This window comes from Polyodon spathula, chromosome 17 (genome assembly GCF_017654505.1).
Source record: "Polyodon spathula isolate WHYD16114869_AA chromosome 17, ASM1765450v1, whole genome shotgun sequence".
Taxonomy (NCBI): domain Eukaryota; kingdom Metazoa; phylum Chordata; class Actinopteri; order Acipenseriformes; family Polyodontidae; genus Polyodon; species Polyodon spathula.
The window spans coordinates 18,294,810-18,313,864 of NC_054550.1; the positions used below are offsets into that span (position 1 = coordinate 18,294,810).

The following is a 19,055-nucleotide window of genomic DNA, read 5'->3' on the forward strand; positions in this document are numbered from 1 at the left end:
GTATAAATACATGTTAATTTGGATTCATATGTTGTTTTTTTCTGACTTTATGTGAACGAAAAGACACACATTTGCCCGTTTTCCCATTGTAAATAGTGATATTTTGAAATATCACTGTCCTGGTCACAAAAGCAAAGTTTGTGGGGAATAATAGCCATTTTCTATACTTTTGAGGCATAAGCAATTAGGAAATAACACTTACTACCCAGGAACAAAAATTGTGTTACATAGTGTTATGGCTTCGGGTAGACTTTTGCAAAATCATTGCGTAGTTTCTTTGATTACATGATGTTAAATAAAATATCTCCATTATGTTTAATATAGTTGCTGTTGAGTGTTTTTGTTGATAAACTTGCATATCCTGGAATAAAAAATAAATAACATTCAACAGAAGAAATAGGAGGTGATAATGCTGCTATTGCTAGTAAGTGGTAAGAAATCGTGAAAGCATGGTTATCACCCCTTTAACTTAGAATTTCAGACAATAGCATTCCAATCAAAGAAAGGTTTACTTAATTAATTTCAGGTTTTGACACACATGATAAATAACACTTAAAAAACAATAGAACGGACGCCACCAAGCACAGCGGTAGCTTTCAAACCAACTGCATCCTGTCCAGGGTGTAGTCCCGCCTTGCGCCCTGTGTCTGCCGGGTTAGGCTCCGGCTCACCGCGACCCTGTAAAAAGGATTAAGTGGTTAATGATAATGGATGGAATGTCTTCCCTGCTGGATACATTAAGCACTGAAACTGCTTTGTACATAAACACAGTGGGGGCATGTGTACAGAGACTGCCACCTACTGGAATATTTAAGTACAACACAAGTATGAAGTAGTTAGACCTCACTGCTGTGATCTGCTAATGGTCGGACTAAATATTTCCAGTCGTTAACTCTAGAAGTGATTTTATAATAATAATAATTTTAAAATGTTCGTCCACATTTACATACACATAAACAAGAGAAACATGTATCCCATTGTGCAGAAACTTCTGCAGCTATCGTTATATATTGGCAGAGCCCATCCTCTTGCATTGAATACATATGGTAAATGTGGGTCACTAGCTCTGTCTCTTTCATGTCACAGATTGATCTCATCTTTTATTTACAGCCTAAGTAGAAACAGCAGAGATCCAGGGCTCTGTTCCTCGTAGCTGGTTTAACTAATTCAGATTCAATTAACCCGTTGAAGAGGGACGTCCTCACAGTGGCAGATCACCATTTTTTTTCGTAAACAGAGGTCAGCTGGGGACACGACCTCAAAGGGTAATGGTTGTCATTCTCTTTTCAGGGAACAAGGGTTATGGTAATAGCTTAACGTTCACTTTCAATTCGAATGACAACCATTACCAAATGGGAAAACTGTACCAAAGCTGTCGTGGCTCCAGATTACCGACGGCTAAGGGCATGCTGCCTGCAATACTCTAGAGCCCAGAGAAAGTCTTGTTCGGTTTGTCACATCAAGGCGGTAAAAACTTACAAATCTCTGACTACCTGTCCATGCAGCAGCATTGCATAACTCATCTAAGGAGGCCTGACCTCTAGAGCGGGACCCTTAGCAGACAAACAGCTGGTTGGACTGTCTCCAGGACGCCGTCCTATCCGAATAACAGAGCAGAGCCTGAACTGGGCAGAGCATATGTTATCTACAGTCCTCCTCTGACTCGTACGGGGGAGGTCTGAAAGTTTCCAGAACCACTGATTGGTTAATATGGAATAGGGATACCACCTTTGGCAAAAAGGATAGATTTGTTCTTAATGTTAACCGCAAGTCACTTCCAGTGAAAGCCATACATGTATCATTAATGGACAGCGCACGAAGCTCGCTTACTCGTCTGGCAGACGTTGGCTATTAAAAATGCCACTTTTAATGAAACAGGGTGCAGTTCTGCTGACGCCATGGGCTCAAATGGGGGACCCATAAGGGCCCACAGTACCAGTTCTAGATCCCACTTGGGGACCATACTTTTAATGGGAGGACAAAACCTCCTAGCTCCTTTAAGAAATTGCACTGCCAGGAAATGTGCCCCAGGGGACACCGAGTCAATTTTGTCATGGCACACTGATATTGCTGCCGGGTATACCTTCAAAGTGGACACTGATTTTCCTGTATCAAACAAGTATTGTAAGAAGGTTAATATCGTCTCAATCGGGCAAGTCACCAGATCATGACCTTTGGCAAGGCACCAGTCTTGCAAAACTTTTCATTTATATGAGTACTGGGCTCTAGTGCTCGGCGTTCTAGCAGACTGTAGTGTTTCTACTACTGCATCTGGCAAACCTCATCTGAATAAACGGCTCTGTTCAGAGGCTAGACCCAAAGTTGGAGCTGGGCTGGGTTCAGGTGCCATAATAGCCCCTCTACTTGACTCAGGAGGTCCTTGCGCAGCAGGAGCAGCCATAGCTGATCTGACAACATGTCGGAGAGGAGAGCAAACCAGGGGCGTCTCGGCCATCTAGGTGCAACCAGCAAACCTGTGCTCTCTCCACCCTGATCCTTTCTAATGTCAGCGGTAGTAATGGTAGTGGAGGGGATACATACAATAGTCCCTGTGGCCAGGAGTGAGCTAGCGCATCTACTCCCAGGGGGCCCTCAGCTGTGGCAAAGAGGTCTACTCGTGCCGGTCGAAACCTCTCCCAAATCTATTTCACCACTCCGAGCTGTCTGGAGCTCTTCTGGATAGGAGGTCTGCTGCCTTGTTGTTCACACTGGGGAGGTGAACTGCCCTGATGGAATGCAAGGTTTTGTGTGTCCAGGACAGGAGTCTGTGCGCTGCGTGGTGAAGGCCCGGTGAGCGCAAGCCGCCTTGGTGATTTATGTAGGCTACCACTGATGTTGTCCGTCCGTGTTTGTCCGCTAATTGCTGGCGAAAATGGGATAACGCCAGGCTTGCTGCTTGCAGCTCTTGCGCACTTACGTGAGCTTGCTGCCAATTTCCCTTCCACTGACCTTTTATTCCTCTCCCATTCCAGACCGCTCAGGCTAGAGGTGTCTGTAGTGATCACTTCCCTTCTGTGAGGGGAGGCGAGGGGAGATCCGAGGCGCAGATTGCTGGGACGGAGCCACCACTCCAGTGTCTTCCGGCATTGTCTGGACACTCACACCAGCCAGTACCGATCTCAGACCGGGTGCACCTTGAACGTATTCACCCAGTCTTGAGCGGGAGCATTCTCAGCAGCCCTAGTGGAAGGATTCTCAAGGTGGCTGCCATCAGCCCCAACAACCTTTGGATATACTTTGACCTGTAGGAGAGCGTTCTCTCTGAATAGGGAGAGTGTGGTCTCCAACGACCGAATCCTGTCTTCCAACAGTGAGGCAAGCATGCTCACAGAGTTCAGTTTGATCCCCAGGAACACTGTGGACTGAGACAGTATGAAGTTGCTCTTCTATTGATGTATTGAGAGCCCTAACTTCACCACTTGATCTATGACCTGTTTTGTGTGCGCCTCTATGTGGGCTTTTGACTGTGAGCAAACCAACCAATTGTCCAGATAGTTTAGGATCCGAATACCCCGCAGCCTGAGTGGAGCCAGTGCTGCATCCATGGCAGCACACAGAATTCGTACGTGTTATCTTGAAAGACGAAGCGCAGATATTTTCTGTGCGCGGGACGGATCGGGACATGAAAATAGGCGTCTTGCAGGTCGATCCATGTGAACCAGTCACCCAGTTGGACGGACTGGAGGATACACTGTGCTGTCAACATGTTGAACTTCCTCTGTTTGAGGAACAAATTGAGGACCCTGAGGTCCAGAATTGGTCTGAAAGCTCCGTTCCTTTTGGGCACCAGGAAGTACCTGGAGTAAAAGCCGCTAAGGGCATCGCTTGGGCTTACCAAGCGTACAGCATTCTTCCTTCAAAGATTGGCGATCTCCTGTTGAAGGAGTATCGCCCTCGCTGGTTCGACGGTGGCGGACCTATGCGGAATTGTAGAGCGTATCCGTGTCTCATAGTTGATAGCACCCAGGAGTCCTGGGTGCAGCCTTGTTATGGGTCATTGCCGTTGGTCAGTCAGGTTGTGGGGGGGGGGGTTGGTGGCAGCCAGGGCCCATCAGGGGTGGTCTCCCTTGGGCTTGGGAGGGCATGGGTCTTTTTTAGGCCCTGGCCTCGGTCTCCAGTCCGTTGTCCTGCAAGGTCCTTATCCCCTTGGTGAAGATGGAACCTTGCACCAACACCGTGACCGTGTCCCCGATGGTGGGGAATGCGCCTAGGCCTGCTTCTTGGGCTCCTGCAGTCGAAAGCAGAGCCTCTCTGAGGGTGCAGATGCTGGGTTGCCCCAGGAGGAGCACACCAAATCCAGGAAGTCCTGGCATAAGGGGAGAGAGTGCTGTGGGTGCCCTCTCTGCTGGAGGAAGCGGTTCACCTTTCCCTCCTGTTCCGCCGGCCAGGGGACATCCATGGCTGCAGCTGTACGCTGCATTATCGCCCTGAACTCATCCCTTTGTGACACGTGTGGCAAGGACGGCAGGGTGCTCCCCACTGTGCCTGCCCGACGGAGGTGGCTGGGTCCGATACATCCGACCTGGACGCCGTGAAGGACAGCTCATCTGGGCTAGGGGATCTAGGCAGAGGGGATGGGGAACGAGACTGTGGGGGCCGGGGCTGCCTGGTTTACACCAGGGCCTAGTCAGTCAGGACCTGGTAGGCGCTGTTTTTTCAACCTCGCGATCGGCGGGAAAAACCGCAGTCGATGCCAGGGTATGCAGCCGATTCAATCAGCGTGGTCGCCAAGGGCAAGCTCAGCTGCGCTAGGAAAGCCTGAAGATTGAGAGGGGCGCTAAGCCCGAGCTGTTTTTTTCTTTTCCATTGGTTTCCGCTGCGTCGGGTTGTATGGGCAATGTACGGCTCAAGTAGATTTATTAGGTAAATAATACCTTGCTGACCGAATCTATAGTGCTCAAATACAAAATATTTGAATGATGCAAAGGATTTTGGTGATCTCTCAATACTCTTTCCCTACAAAAAGCTAATCTAATTAAAATTGCTCCTTGATCTATGGAACTCTAAGGAAGGGCGTTGCCATTTTAGAGGGGTGTGTCAAGTGCTTTCATTGGGTAGAAGTACAAGTTTTTATACACAGATCCGGCTAACTTTAAATTAGCCTTTGCTGGAGCACGTTTAAGATTAAGCATGGATTGCTATGGTAACTTAGTCGGCTAGACTTTAAACTTACCAGACTTCTATCAAGTTATCCTGAGAGTTATCCGGCTAACTCAGTTAGCCAGCTATGAGGAACAGAGCCCAGGTGTGACCTGGGAGTCTGGAGCCACAATACATATAAGGCATAAAAGTCCATACCAATAAAACTCCTTTGTACTGCACTTCCATTGTAATGCAATGGCTTTGTCGCCACAATCAAACTAACTAGCCAGATCTATGTGCCTGCTGCTTGGTTTACAACCAATAAATCCATCTGTTATTGGACAGAGGAATACAGAGTAGAAATAAACAATTTAATCACAAGTCTGTCAGTAACATTCATTTAAATGTAAATGAAGAGTTTAATGGAAATTCTATATGTAGTATTTAAGAACTAGATTGTGAGACAAAAGAGATATTACAATCATGAAAAACTATATTAAAATGACTGATATATACAGTGCCTATAGAAAGTCTACAACCCCTTTCAAAATGTTCACCCTTGTTATAGCCTGGAATTAAAATGCATTTAAATCGTTTTTTTTTTTTTTCATTTATCTATACATCCTACCCCACAACTTCCAAGTGAAAAAAATATATATAGAAATCTGTAGAAAATTAATTAAAAACAAAAACTGAAATAGCTTGGTTGGATAAGTGTCCACCCCCCATGTAATAGCAATCCTAAATTAACTTAGGTGTAACCAATCACCTTCAAAATCACACACCAAGTGGCCTCCACCTGTGTTAAATTGTTGTGATTCACATGATTTCAGGATAAATTCAGCAGTTCCTGTAGGATCCCTCTGCTGGGTAGTGCATTTCAAAGCAAAGACTCAACCATGAGCACCAAGTCACTTTCAAAAGAACTCCAGGACAAAGTTATTGAAAGGCACAGATCAGGGGATGGGTACAAAAAAATACCAAATGCCTTGAATATCCCTTCGAGCACAGTCAAGACAATTATTAAGAAGTGAAGGTGTATGGCACCACCAAGACCCTGGCTAGATCAGGCCGTCCAAACTCGATGACCGAGCAAGGAGCCTTATCAGCGAGACTACCAAAAGGCCAATGGCAACTTTTCAAGAGCTACAGGCTTTTATGGCCAAGACTGGTCAAAGTGTGCATGTGACAACAATATCCCAAGCACTCCACGTATCTGGCCTGTATGGTAGGGTGGCAAGAAGGAAGCCATTACTCAAGAAAGCCCACCTTGAATCCTGTTTGAAGTATGCAAAAAAACACTCAGGAGATTCTGTAGCCATGTGGCAAAAAGTTTTGTGGTCTGACAAAACTAAAATTGAACTTTTTGGCCTAAATGCAAAGCGTTATGTTTGGTGTAAACCCAACACAGCTCATCACCCAAAGAACGCCATCCCTACTGTGAAGCATGGTGGTGGCAGCATCATGTTAGAAGATGTTTCACATCAGCAGGGACTGGGGCACTTCTCAGCATAGAAAGGAAAATGAATGGAGCAAAGTACAGAGAAGTCCTTGAGGAAAACCTCCTGCCCTCTGCAAGAAAGCTGAAACTGGGGTGGAAGTTCACCTTTCAGCATGACAACGACCCAAAGCACACAGCCAAAGCTACACTGGAGTGGCTAAGGAACAAAAAGGTAAATGTCTTTCAGTGTCTCAGTCAGAGCCCCAACCTAAATCCAATTGAAGATTGCTGTCCATTAATGCTCCCCAAGGAACTTGAAAGAGCTTGGACAGTTTTGCAAAGAATGGTCAAATATTGTCAAATCTAGGTGTGCAAAGTTGGTAGAGACCTATCCCAATAGACTCACAGCTGTAATTGCTACCAAAGGTGCTTCCACCAAGTATTAACTCAGGGGACGGAGACTTCTCCAATTATCTTTCAGTTTTGTATTTTTAATATATAACTTTTTTCCCCATTAAGTGTGGAAATGGTGTGTAGATAAGTGGAACAAAATGCTAATTTAAATGCATGAAACTGAGGCACTGACACAACAAAATGTGAAGTGTTTAGACTTTTTATAGGCACTGTAGTATATAGTATAGCATATCAAGAATTTAATTTTCATTAAATTATTAAATAAGGTTAACATCAAACGTCACAACAATTGGATAAACACTTTTCCAGATATAAATACGAAGAATAAGCATGAATGTTGAAATATGTAGTGGTTTACCTGATCACCAACATCAGCTGAGCCAGAACCTGAACCCTTTCAGCAGCATACAATATGCTCGAATCAAGAAATCAGTTAGGCACAAGGTAACATATGCCAGACAAATGCTCAGATTGTCTGAGAACATCAAGTGAGGTACAGTACTTCAATAGTAGCTGCCCTCCTGTGTCTCGGGGTTGTAACTGTGCTCAAAGACTGCCACCTGCTGGAATATATGTATTGTGAAGATCATGCATTAGTTATTGTAGATCTAAATGACTGCTATTTAACTCTAATGAAGTTGATGTTTTCTCAAAGGGTTGATTTATTGAGCCGGTTCACTACATTACTAAATACAGGCACACACAGGGGCTCCTTACCACATAGAAATCACATAAGACCTGAAAGTGTCTACATTTATATAAGAACACAAGTTTCAAATTAGAATCAAATGCAATACAGGCTATAGGAGGCTAGAAGCTTAAAAGATGTGTTCAAAATTATGCAGTTACCTCTTTTACTATGCAATGACAGGCAGACACAACCAGTGCATTTATTCAATGAGGACTCAAAAACAAATAGTGGAATAATCAGGGATATAGATCTCAGGTTAGAGACCAGCTGCTATTTATATCATTAAAATATAATGTTTAATTTAAAATATAGGGATTCATTCAAATGAACCTCCCCAGTAAGTAGCCTACTGTTAAGATCCCTACATTATTTACAATGTTACTACTTTGACAAGAACAATCTGTATGTGATGTTGCTTTAGGTTTCCATTGAGGTCAGTGCAGAAGTAGTTTACACTTTGCATGGACATACAAATTGTAATGCACAGCCATAAGGCACTATGTATTTAACACGTAAGGACTCGTGCTAACAAGTAGCAGGAGAAGGCAAGAAATACCAGCACTTAAAATGTGCTGTACCTTGAAAACTTTCTTTTTCATATAAAAACAAAAAGCTGAACTATTTATAATAAAAAGACACAAGAATTAGCAATTGGTCTATATAAATTTAATTCCCTTCAGCACAAAATTACAAAAGCCAGAGCAATATTTTCTACTACTGTCAGGATTTTGGAGAAGTTATTAAAAAAAAAAAAAAAAAAAAAAAAAAAAAAAAAAAAAAACACCCCCCCCCTTTCCAATCAGTTCCCCAGGTTCCTTAATATTACCATTCTACCCCACATTACTAAAAAAAAATTGTCACTTTGTTGTGCAGAGCCTTGGGTGGGGGGGTTACAAACAAAAAGACAACTATTTAATGCTTATGGGTTACTGTCTCCTTTAAGTGCGATAAAGTAGTTAAGGGCCTTAGTGTCATCCTCAATAAAATCCACAGCGTTGTGTCAATGCCTAGGTTTAGGCTTGTTTTTTGTATTTTTGGTATAGCAAGGAAACCAAAAACACCACCTGGAAATTTATGACCGCTAGTTAGAACACCACTACTCGTCACAAAATAAGTAATAGAAAAAAGAAAAAACATCTTGTGCTTTGCATACAAACAGGTCCACCTGGTGACATCACTTGCCTTAGCAGGCATCCCTGTATGAAATTAAAATTACAGGACAATTAAACTATGAAGGAGTAGAATTTATTATGTTCATTTTTTTTAATTGACTGTTGCCATCTGAGACCGGTTGCCTAGTGCAAGTGTTGGAGGGGGGATCCAAAAATCACAGATGGATAACACTGTATTTTTCAAATTATTAAAATTATACCGAATGTGTAAAAACAGCATTTACTGTGGTTTCCTCTATGCAACCTACAATAAATCACACCATCAGCAGCTGCTTTAACAGAGGACTGCAATTCTAGCCAGATATGATACAGATACAACTGGTGCAGGCAGGGAGACCGCTCTCAGGGCTGGCTCTCAGCTGAGGGGGACCTGGATCTCTTCTGCACTGAAGGGGATCGGGAGTGGGATCGAGACTTGGAGCGAGAGGGGGAGCGGGAGGGGGAGCGCGGGGCTGCCCGGGGAAGGGGCTTCCTTTCTGGGCTGCGACTGAGAGAGCGGGACCTGGTACGGCTGTGCTTCCTGCTTCGGCTCCTGCTCTGGGATTTGGAACGGCTCCTGGATCGTGAACGACTGCGAGACCTGGTGTAGCTCCTGGAGCGAGAGCGGCTTCTGCTATTAAAACAAAAACATTTACGTTAGATCCACACATGAGTATTAATTTTAGTTATAAATATACAACACAACTTGCTTTAAAACAGAGGACCAAAGTAATGTCTGCTGTATTCATAAAGGTAAAAGCTGGAAGTGTGCAACAAAAGACATAAAGTTTGTCTACTTGGAGCATTTAAGTCAGATACTGTAGACAAAAATACATGTTCAGAACTAGTAGGGGGCAAGAGAGTAACAGTAAACTAAGTATAGTACATTTGGCACCGTACTTTTTTTTACAAAACATGTAACAGGGTGAGGAGCACAGTACATGTAATTGTTTATTTTTTGAATGGGGTACCCCTCCGCCCCTGTGCAGTTTATTATTTTGTATTATGATTTATTGTATTAACCCTCTGCAAACCACGTGACGCTTCGGGTCCAATTTATTTTCACACACGCGGTTTAATTTTTTTTCAGAGTAAAACAGGTTTAAAAGGCATTACATGGCAAAACGACAAAGTACTGCATCTTCAGCCAAGCCCCATCCCTTGTTCACTGTATTTTTCACATACCTCTTTATAGACGTGCATACTGATAAAATGCACTCCTGAGCACTCGTTTTATAATCAAACCTCAATAATGTGATCCAAGTCATTATTTAATTACTATAACATATCAAAAAGCTCTGCAAATGTCCGATTTTCTTTGAGCGCTGGATGCGGAAGCAGCTATCTCCTTTGTTTTTGTCCATCTTATCTCTGTGGTGCAGCTGCTAGCCCTATTGCTCACACGCCCCCCTTTTTTCTGGCTTCATTTGGCTCCTATAGGTCTCACCTCGGCCACTGAATGGTTCTCAGCTTTTTCCAGAGAAAAAAAGGAAAAGACTAGAGATCTGTGCTTTACGTCTTTTTGATGATGTCAGACAGGATCCGACATCAGACTGGAAAGGGAAAACTAATCTCGGACCTGGTCCAACTCAGGACCGCAAAGAGTCAATTTATTTTTAAATGACGATGAAAGCTGTCCGTTTTGTTAGTGTTATATTTGTATATATGACAACGAGAAGCCATAGCTTTGTTTGGTAGTGTGGATGGGAAGCCCCATCCACTATTAAAAATGTGCAGAAGGTGGCTATCTCCCTATTAATTAGTTGTTTAATTTATTGCCAACTGGGAGATGGTCACCTGCATAAAAGCCTGCAGCTCTCTGCACTCTGTGTGGGTGTTTGAAAGGAGGAATGAGAGCGAGCGAGTGAATTAAAAAATGAAACAAATATAAATAGGAACAGTGACAGCAACTGCCCAGCCTGACCTATTGTTTGTGTTTAGTGTTAGTGATTATTTTGTTTAAAAATATTTTGCTTTAGGAGTCTGTGTGGTCCAGTGGTTAAAGAAACGGGCTTGTAACCAGTAGGTACCCAGTTCAAAACCCAGCTCAGCCACTGACTTATTGTGCGGTCCAGAGCAAGTCACTTAACCTCCTTGTGCTCTGTCTTACGGGTAAGACGTTCTTGTAAGTGGCTGTGCAGCTGATGCATAGTTCACACACCCTAGTCTCATATCTTGTAAAGCACTTTGTGATGGTGGACCACTACGAGGCGCTATATAAAAAGATTATTATTAATTATTAAATTAAAACAGCGCACGCCGCATCTTTTGCCCTGCAGTACTGCATTTGTTTTTGTTCCTGCTTTCTGGCCTGACGTCACCACATCAGCTACCCTGTCGCATGTATATACTTACTCCCTCTTGCGTTCTTCAGTCAGTTTGAGTTTGCGTCCGTTAAGCTCAGTCCCATCTAGTTTATCAATGGCGTTCTTCATATCGCTGTGTGAAGCAAATTCCACCACTCTGGAAAACAAACACAAACACACAGAGAGGGATTACAGGGAGCCTCCGCAGCAGAACTCCTTCATTCCCTATTTCCATTACCGCCATTTACAGAGGAAATAAAGTTGAAGGCACAGGGCCAACTGGACTATAATGTGTATTAAATCTGTTCAGTAATCCTCTGAAATAAGTGTCAAGCCCAAATGATGATTAAATAGCAAATAAAGGTCAAACACAGGCAATAAACTTAGTACTACTGAATGGTTAAGATGGAGAAGCAAATGATCAGTTAAAATCTTTGTTAATGACTGCAAAGTAGTCTGCTTCACCAGTAATCATTGCAGCACTAGCTGAAACCAGTTCTGGTATGCAATACATTGTGGCCTGGTTTGGACAGGAACTTACCCCTCATTCTTGTTGGATCTGTGTGCATCCACAAATGTCACTTCACCAACCTTCCTCATCATATCCTTCAGATCCTGTGTTGTAAATAAGAAAACAAGATGTTACAAAAACACACATCAGCAAGAGAAATCTCTTATTTGAAGGTTACAATTTCAGAATGTACATTGGAGCTCTTAAACACATTAACAAGACAATGACAACACAAGGTGTGTCGGAGGCTATTTATTTATAAATAAGAGCTGTCCTGCATAACATCAGCATGACCAGCTTAAGAGCAATTTGCTCCAAAACCAAAAACACTTGCACAGGCAAGCAAGGAGCCACAATTCTTGGAGGTCTCCCCCCCCAAAAATGTAAGGGACAATGAAGATTTAGGGAAAACTTCCACCTCCTCCACAGCCTGTGCTGCATTAATGGACACCAACAGCAGAGTCAAAGACTAGCCACAGACTGAATGCCCAGTTGTGTTATTTGGAAACCACAAAGGGGGGGGGGGGGGGGGGGGGGGGGGAACGGACGACTTTGTACCCCACCCTAACAGGTAAGAGGCTAGATCCAAACCCATGGCCATCTGATAAATATTTCTGAGCTTTCTGCAAGTAGCTAACTTTAGTCTAGAATAAAAACTGCTAAAAACGCCAATGAGGTCTCCAATGGGATGCAAAGCAGAGACGTGGTCCCTAAATCAAGGGTACAATATACCACACTACAAGTGTCAATACCATAGCTTAGGCACCGTGGACTAACATACAATAGCATTATCAAAACAAAAGTGGCTCCCGAGATTAAAGGTGTCCGTATTTGTGAATAAGTCAACACACTGTACGACTAGTGTGTTTTGGGGTATCACAACTCAGCCATCAACTGAGGATAATCTAGGCATGTAGCATGAACAGGACTACCTTTAGGTCTAAAGCATGTCTGAAACAAAATGTATTGCGATTGCCCACCATTGTGCCTTATCAACTGCACTGTCCATGTAGCTGAACAGCCAATCATAATGGGAAACAACTGCTTAAGAGGACTACTAAACAGAATCGAGCTCTACAGCGCAAACTGTTTAAGCAGTGGATGCCAGAAATCCTGACAAAACACTGCAGCCAAATACCCATCCACCCAAATTCAAGTGTATTCAACTTATCTACTCAGAGAAAGCCCTCCTCCCACCCCAATCACATTAGCTATTGCGCTACTTACCATTCAGAACCCAGGGCGGACCTTAAGCAAAGAGCCACTTGTCCAAATAGCAATCGGACCAAGCCTTGTATAGCCTTTGAGAAAGGGATGTGGCTTTGGGTTTCGGAATCCAACTTCCACAAGAAAGGAACCACCAGATTAAGGAGGCTCCAACCGTTAACACCCCCTTCCGCCAGCACAGAAAAAAAACCAAATGGGGGGGGGAGGGAGAACTGCAGGCAGGGAAGCCAGACCACAGACCCTCAGGATTGCAGCTATGGACCTCCTAAGGCTGACCTGCGCTAGACCACTTTCACCCACTAGGGGGCCCCAGCCAAGATATAGACCACGGCAACTGTGTGTAGGGAGAGGCACCAAATGGACACTATTCAGGAAAACAGCAGAGGGTGCTAATCACAATAGACCCCCCCTCCCCCTTGTCCCATAAGGGAGGGGGGGGAATGCAACACCGCTCAGGAGACCAGATAAGAGCAGCTGTTAAAAAAAGAAGGTTTAACACGTACTTGGTTAGAAGCTTAGAAATAAAATGGATTATTTAGATCTATAAAACTGCTTAAAAAAAGCTGTAGTAAAAAAATAAAGTATTGCATAGTATACTGAAGCTTCACTCATCATTCAACCAGCATCCCAGGTATAAAACTTTGAGGTAAGGGGAGGAGGATAGAGAGTACAAACTGACAAGTGGATTTAATTGTTTGACAAAGATCTGAGCAAATCTGATTAAGTCTGGGTAATAAATCCAGGAAACAACACCAACAAGGAGCACTAGATACCCCTTCATGGCTTGGCTGGGTGAGGGTGTGCCTGCATATTGCTGGTTCCAACAGGGTTTACAGAATTTTGTTAGTTTTATTTCTCAAGGAGGTGTTCTCTTTTTAAACCTGTGTTTTATCAATGGGATAGTGGTTTCAGGCCAAAAAAAAAAAAAAATCAGCAACAGGACTAGTTCAGCTGAAAATTAAATTAAACTTAGATCAGTGCTCTAACCTGCCAACTTATCCTGGACGAGAGGTTCTCAACAATGATTCTGTGCTCTGTGCGCACAGGAGGACCATACCTGCAAGACAAAGTACACAATTAAGGCTGCTACAAAAGCATGCATATTTATTTGGCAAAGTGCATTTCAATGTTTGTTAAGATAAATAAGACATTATGCATTTTTGACCAGCTTTGCTTCAGTTACAATTTTACAGAAAAGCCATGTACATTTAAGTATAATATCTTACATTGAACCGCGAGACTGACGATAGCTGCTGAAACGCGGAGAGAACCTTCCACCACCACCTCCTCCTGCTCCTCCACCTCCTCGTCCTCTGGGAGAGCGGGCATGCTCTATTGTAACCCTGCAAAGAAACCAAAACAAGAGTTAGTCTCATCATACTCTATCACAGCCAATACATTGAAGCTATTAGCGTAACATAGGGGTATCGTCAAAGTAATGTTGAGTAAATCTCTGCTATTAAATGAAAACAAAATAAATATAAAAGCAAAAACTACACATTGAGGTAAATGGCAGTACATTTACTCAATTCACCAACAACTTAAATTATTCCCTTAGTACTCGCTGGGCTCTACGTTTATATTTTTAACTACTGGCCCCTTGGGCCACTGAGCTAGTGTTTTATCTGGCCCAATATAATTACATATTTTCAAGATGGTTTTTATTTTCACTATGTTTCTAACTGTGTAGGGTAACCGAAAACAGGCCAATTCTCTCAAAAGAAAGTGACCAAGTGAAGCCTTTCAATATATGTTACTTCACCATTTAACAAGCACACATTTGTGTGCTGATCAGAAAATACTATTAAGATATGAAACTGTGTACAAACGACACTCATTTTCTCATAAGCAAACCTGCAACCAAGCTGTTACCATACGGTCACAGCAATGGTAAAACTGAATTATAATAATCTTTAACAAATAATCTTTAACAAATCTATGTATTACCTTTCACTACACAGTTCTTTCCCATTCAGTTCATAGACTGCATCATCAGCATCTCTGTGGTCATCAAACTCCTGTATGACAAGCAGTCAGGCACCATTTACACAATGGAAATTTAGGGGAAAAAAGTTGCTAGGCACGTGGTGTACATAGGTTTCCAGCATCTCTATGGATAGCTTTCAATGACCAAAGTGTGCTCCAGGGGCCAGTTTTTGAAAATGTTTCATCTGGATCAAAGTGATTTGGATTTTCTTAAGATTACGTTTACCTGGATTATTTTGATTGTTTTTTTTTTGTCACTGCTGGATTACATTTATCCAGATAAATAATCACGATTACAAAATCCAGTTTCTGAATAAGCGAACAGTTTAACAGTTTTTTTTTTTTTTTTTTTTAAGGCCTTCTTTATGATAACCTAATTTAACAAAAATAAGATTGTGGTAATGATTAACACAACTTTATTTTAACAAAATCTAAATCACTTACTGTTAGTGCCCATATAAAGCATGCAAATAACTTAGCAGAAATTAAATAACTAAACCAAAATTGAATAAACACAAAACTTGAAAAAAAGATGCATTCAGTCATCTTCATGGACGGGAGTCCAGCATCTCTGAGAAGTGCTTTAACCCTTTGCTGCCAACGCGCTGTAATTTCGTAATAGCATTGAAAAAAGTGCTACTGTTGTTTAGTAAGACGCCAATTAGCACCCAGTGTCGGTCGATCATCCCGGTTACATACTATGCGTGGGTCCAGGGCAAAGCCCGATCACTACCGTGGCGATTCATAAAACACAATGTTCCCTGGCTCGGGTGATCTAAGCACATCAAGATAGAGGCCAAAAGGGTTAGCAGTTGTCACTATTAGATGTATGGTAGATTTACCGTTCATGAATGCGATTAAAATTAGCTATATATATATATATATATATATATATATATATATATATATATATATATATATATATATATATATATTTTATATTATATCAAAAAAAAAGTTGAAGTAATAGGTTTTTTTGTGTTGTACATCTGCAGGGCTAACTTATGACTGTAGGCTACTGTACCAACATCACATTAAAAAAAACCCTCAGTTTCATATATATATTTTTTACTTTAGATTTGTGTTTCCATTTTTTGAACTCAGGAGTGAAGGCAAAACTAAATAGGTCTATTGCATTTGATGCCAAAAGTTATGTTTCTGTACATCTGTACTAAAGCTCATTTTTGTTTACCTTTTCTAGTAGATTCATTATTTATCTGTAGTCATTTAAATATGCATTTATTATTTTTTTATTCAATGTGTTTTATTATTGGTTTAGTTTATATGTAACCTATGTAAACAAACATTTAGCTGTAGTTATTTAGCCATTGGTTTTATTATTAGTTTACTCAGTGTGTGTAGAGACATTTAGCTATAGCCATTATTTAACCATGTATTATTATGTTTACTGTGTATGTAAATAACAGAGACATTATTTAACTGTAGTCGTTTAGCCATGTATTTTAGTATTAGTTTACTATGTATGTGTAAATAAGAGGCATTTAGCCATGTATTTTATTATTAGTTTACTGTGTATGTGTAAACAGAGACATTATTTAGCCATGTACTGTATTTTATTACTTTGTGTGTAAACAGTCATTATTAGTTTACTTTTTTCTGTTTGTGAAAAAGGATGGATAATCTTTATTATTATTATTATTATTAATTTTAATGTTTTATGTGGGTGTGTGCAAGCCAGGAAATGGATGGAGACCATCAGTTCTAGCATCAGGTTCAGTCACTGAAGAGGAGGAGGGTCCTGACTGAGGAGGAGATTGAGGGCATGAACACCATGGAGGACCACCCTGATGAAGAGCAGGAGGATGAAGAGGAGAATGATCTGGAGGAGCCCCAGCCCAGCAATTCAAATGCAGGGTAGTTTTGAAAATAATTACAACAGAGAAGTTTGTTTTTTTTGTCTCCCTCCCAAATACAATTAATATCAAAGTTGTACTTGTAATACACTTTTCGAATAAAAAAAAAGATAACTTGTGTGTTTATTAATTTTTATACTTAAATATAATGTCAAACATGGCAGTAATGTTTACAATCTCACTTTGTGGCAAGTCTTACTCCTGGTCTGCCTTTGCCATTTCGGAGGTTGATTTTTGCAAAATACTATGCATTGTAAAACCTTATCTAGCACAGCAACTGTACAAGATATTTCAATTCTGATATCCGATTTGAAATCTGTTTCAATTGTGAAGCTACAATATGCTCTAACGAGATTCAATTATATATATATATATATATATATATATATATATATATATATATATATACACACACACACACACACACACATACATACATACACACACATACACACACACACACACACTACTTGGAAGAAGGTTCAAATTGGCAATTTTAAAATATATTTTATTTCATATTTAGATAATATTTTGGGAGGTGTAGCTCAAAGGAAATTAATCCCACAACAAAACTTAATTACATCACTGGAAATATCTACCTAATGCCTTTCTATGGGTGTGTTGGTTTTCATTTATTACTTAAGGTTCCAAAACTACAAGCGCTTAAAATACAACGTGTTCATATTTGTGTTCATTCCCCGTAGGCAGCATAGGGTTAAAATTCTGAAAAACCCAACTGCAACATTTAATCCTGATTAAAAATAAAATCGGCATTACCAAAACTTAACACGGATCACAGTAAACTCGATTATATTTCGATGCTTTGAAAAACACAATTGCACAATATAATCCAGACCAAACGTGGAAATTCCATTACCAACATTTTGAAAAAACTGGCCTCGGGTGTTTTGGAGCATGGGAAAGCTTAGCAGCAAACACATCAAGCTCAAATTTTGGGGGTTACAAAAGCCACTGCTAAGATTGCACGCAGCTAAACATACAGCAAACGCAGCTGATTGAACACGTTCTCTAGTGTAAAATGTGTCTATGAAGTTCTAAAGTTTGATAGCAATGCACAGACTAAGGCAGAGACACTTACCACAAAGCCAAAGCCGTTTTTTAGATTGATCTCACGAATGTGTCCAAATCCTTTGAAAAACTTCTCCACGTCCCTCTCTCTGGCGTGGGGGCTCAGCCGACCGATAAACACTCGACATCCGCTCATTTTCAAATGCTTCACTGTGGAAAACACAAGCAGGAATCTAGAAATCGGTGTCTTAATTCCGAGAACCTCCTTATAGTGGTTGAAATTCGACAGCACTAAGGTCTGACTATAGACAAAAGCACGGTGTCCGCTAACAACTATTAGATCAAGAACACGGATGAACGCCCTTTTTATCCAGCCAACCCCACTTACATAATGGTGCTAACACCCCTCCCCTCGATTAACTTCACCCATTAAACAAATAATTACATTTACCAAGTAACAATACCAGACAAGTTAGCCACGCACTGCACCCACACCGTGCAGGAGTTAATGTATTTCGGTACTACTGGCAGCTGTCTTTTGGGGTTTCTTCTTACCAGTACAAATTCTACTGCCAGTACTACTAGGTAGCCCCATAAAGACTGCTACTAATTATTAAGTATGTTGTGCTTAACTCGCTGCTATCTCTATCTATCTCTCTTATATATATATATATATATATATATATATATATATATATATATATATATATATATATATATATATATATATCTATATATATATGTGTGTGTTATGACACACAACCACACACACACACACTATAATATATAATATATATATCTATATATCTATATATATTTAACTGCGTACTTACGAGCCGCACATATTTATTCAGATTCAAAGTAAACTGAGTAAATAATGTATTTCCCAGTCCTCTTTAATTCTCACGTTTTGTTAAAATGTTTACCTCTGTTAAACACAAGCAAACTGTCCGAATATTTCGAGTGAAAAGCCTCTGCGTTTTAAAGGCTTCCCCTCAACACTCACCTCCTTTCTCTCACACGACCGAAACAAAATGGCGACCGGAAAAGAACCCAGAAGGCAGTAAGGTAGAGTGATTCCAGAATGCATCACGCGACCAGAAAAGTCGACACTGCAGGCACGGAGGTGACAAGGCATCGAACACGAGCACCTTGTGACTCGTCATCGGATATGCTGTAAACCCCAAACGACTACTAGTACTGGCAGTCTAAGGAAGTGCTTTAGTGCTTGTCCCATTGCACTAAATCTGCTACCAGGCACTGGGCAGCTGCCACATGGACCAGCCTTTATATTTATAGTACTGGACGAGGGCAAAATAAGCTATGGTAAATTTTTTAAAACA

The 19,055-nt window shown here is 41.3% G+C and overlaps 1 protein-coding gene across 2 annotated transcripts; it reads right to left on the reverse strand.

Moving 5' to 3' along the window:
* Window positions 1-7,575: 7,575 nt before the first annotated feature.
* LOC121329591 (serine/arginine-rich splicing factor 5-like) lies at window positions 7,576-18,803 on the reverse strand. Of its 2 annotated transcripts, none has more exons than XM_041275248.1 (8): window positions 18,719-18,803; window positions 17,783-17,922; window positions 14,771-14,841; window positions 14,050-14,166; window positions 13,811-13,880; window positions 11,627-11,700; window positions 11,135-11,242; window positions 7,576-9,410 (listed from the first exon to the last, which is right to left on the reverse strand). In XM_041275248.1, exons 2-8 carry the CDS (start codon window positions 17,906-17,908, stop codon window positions 9,143-9,145), a joined length of 834 nt encoding a protein of 277 aa, XP_041131182.1. In that variant the 5' UTR covers window positions 17,909-17,922; window positions 18,719-18,803; the 3' UTR covers window positions 7,576-9,142. The 2 variants fall into 2 exon arrangements, with proteins under 2 accessions (XP_041131182.1, XP_041131181.1); XM_041275247.1 differs by having other exon boundaries at window positions 7,576-9,413; window positions 18,719-18,801.
* Window positions 18,804-19,055: the final 252 nt, after the last annotated feature.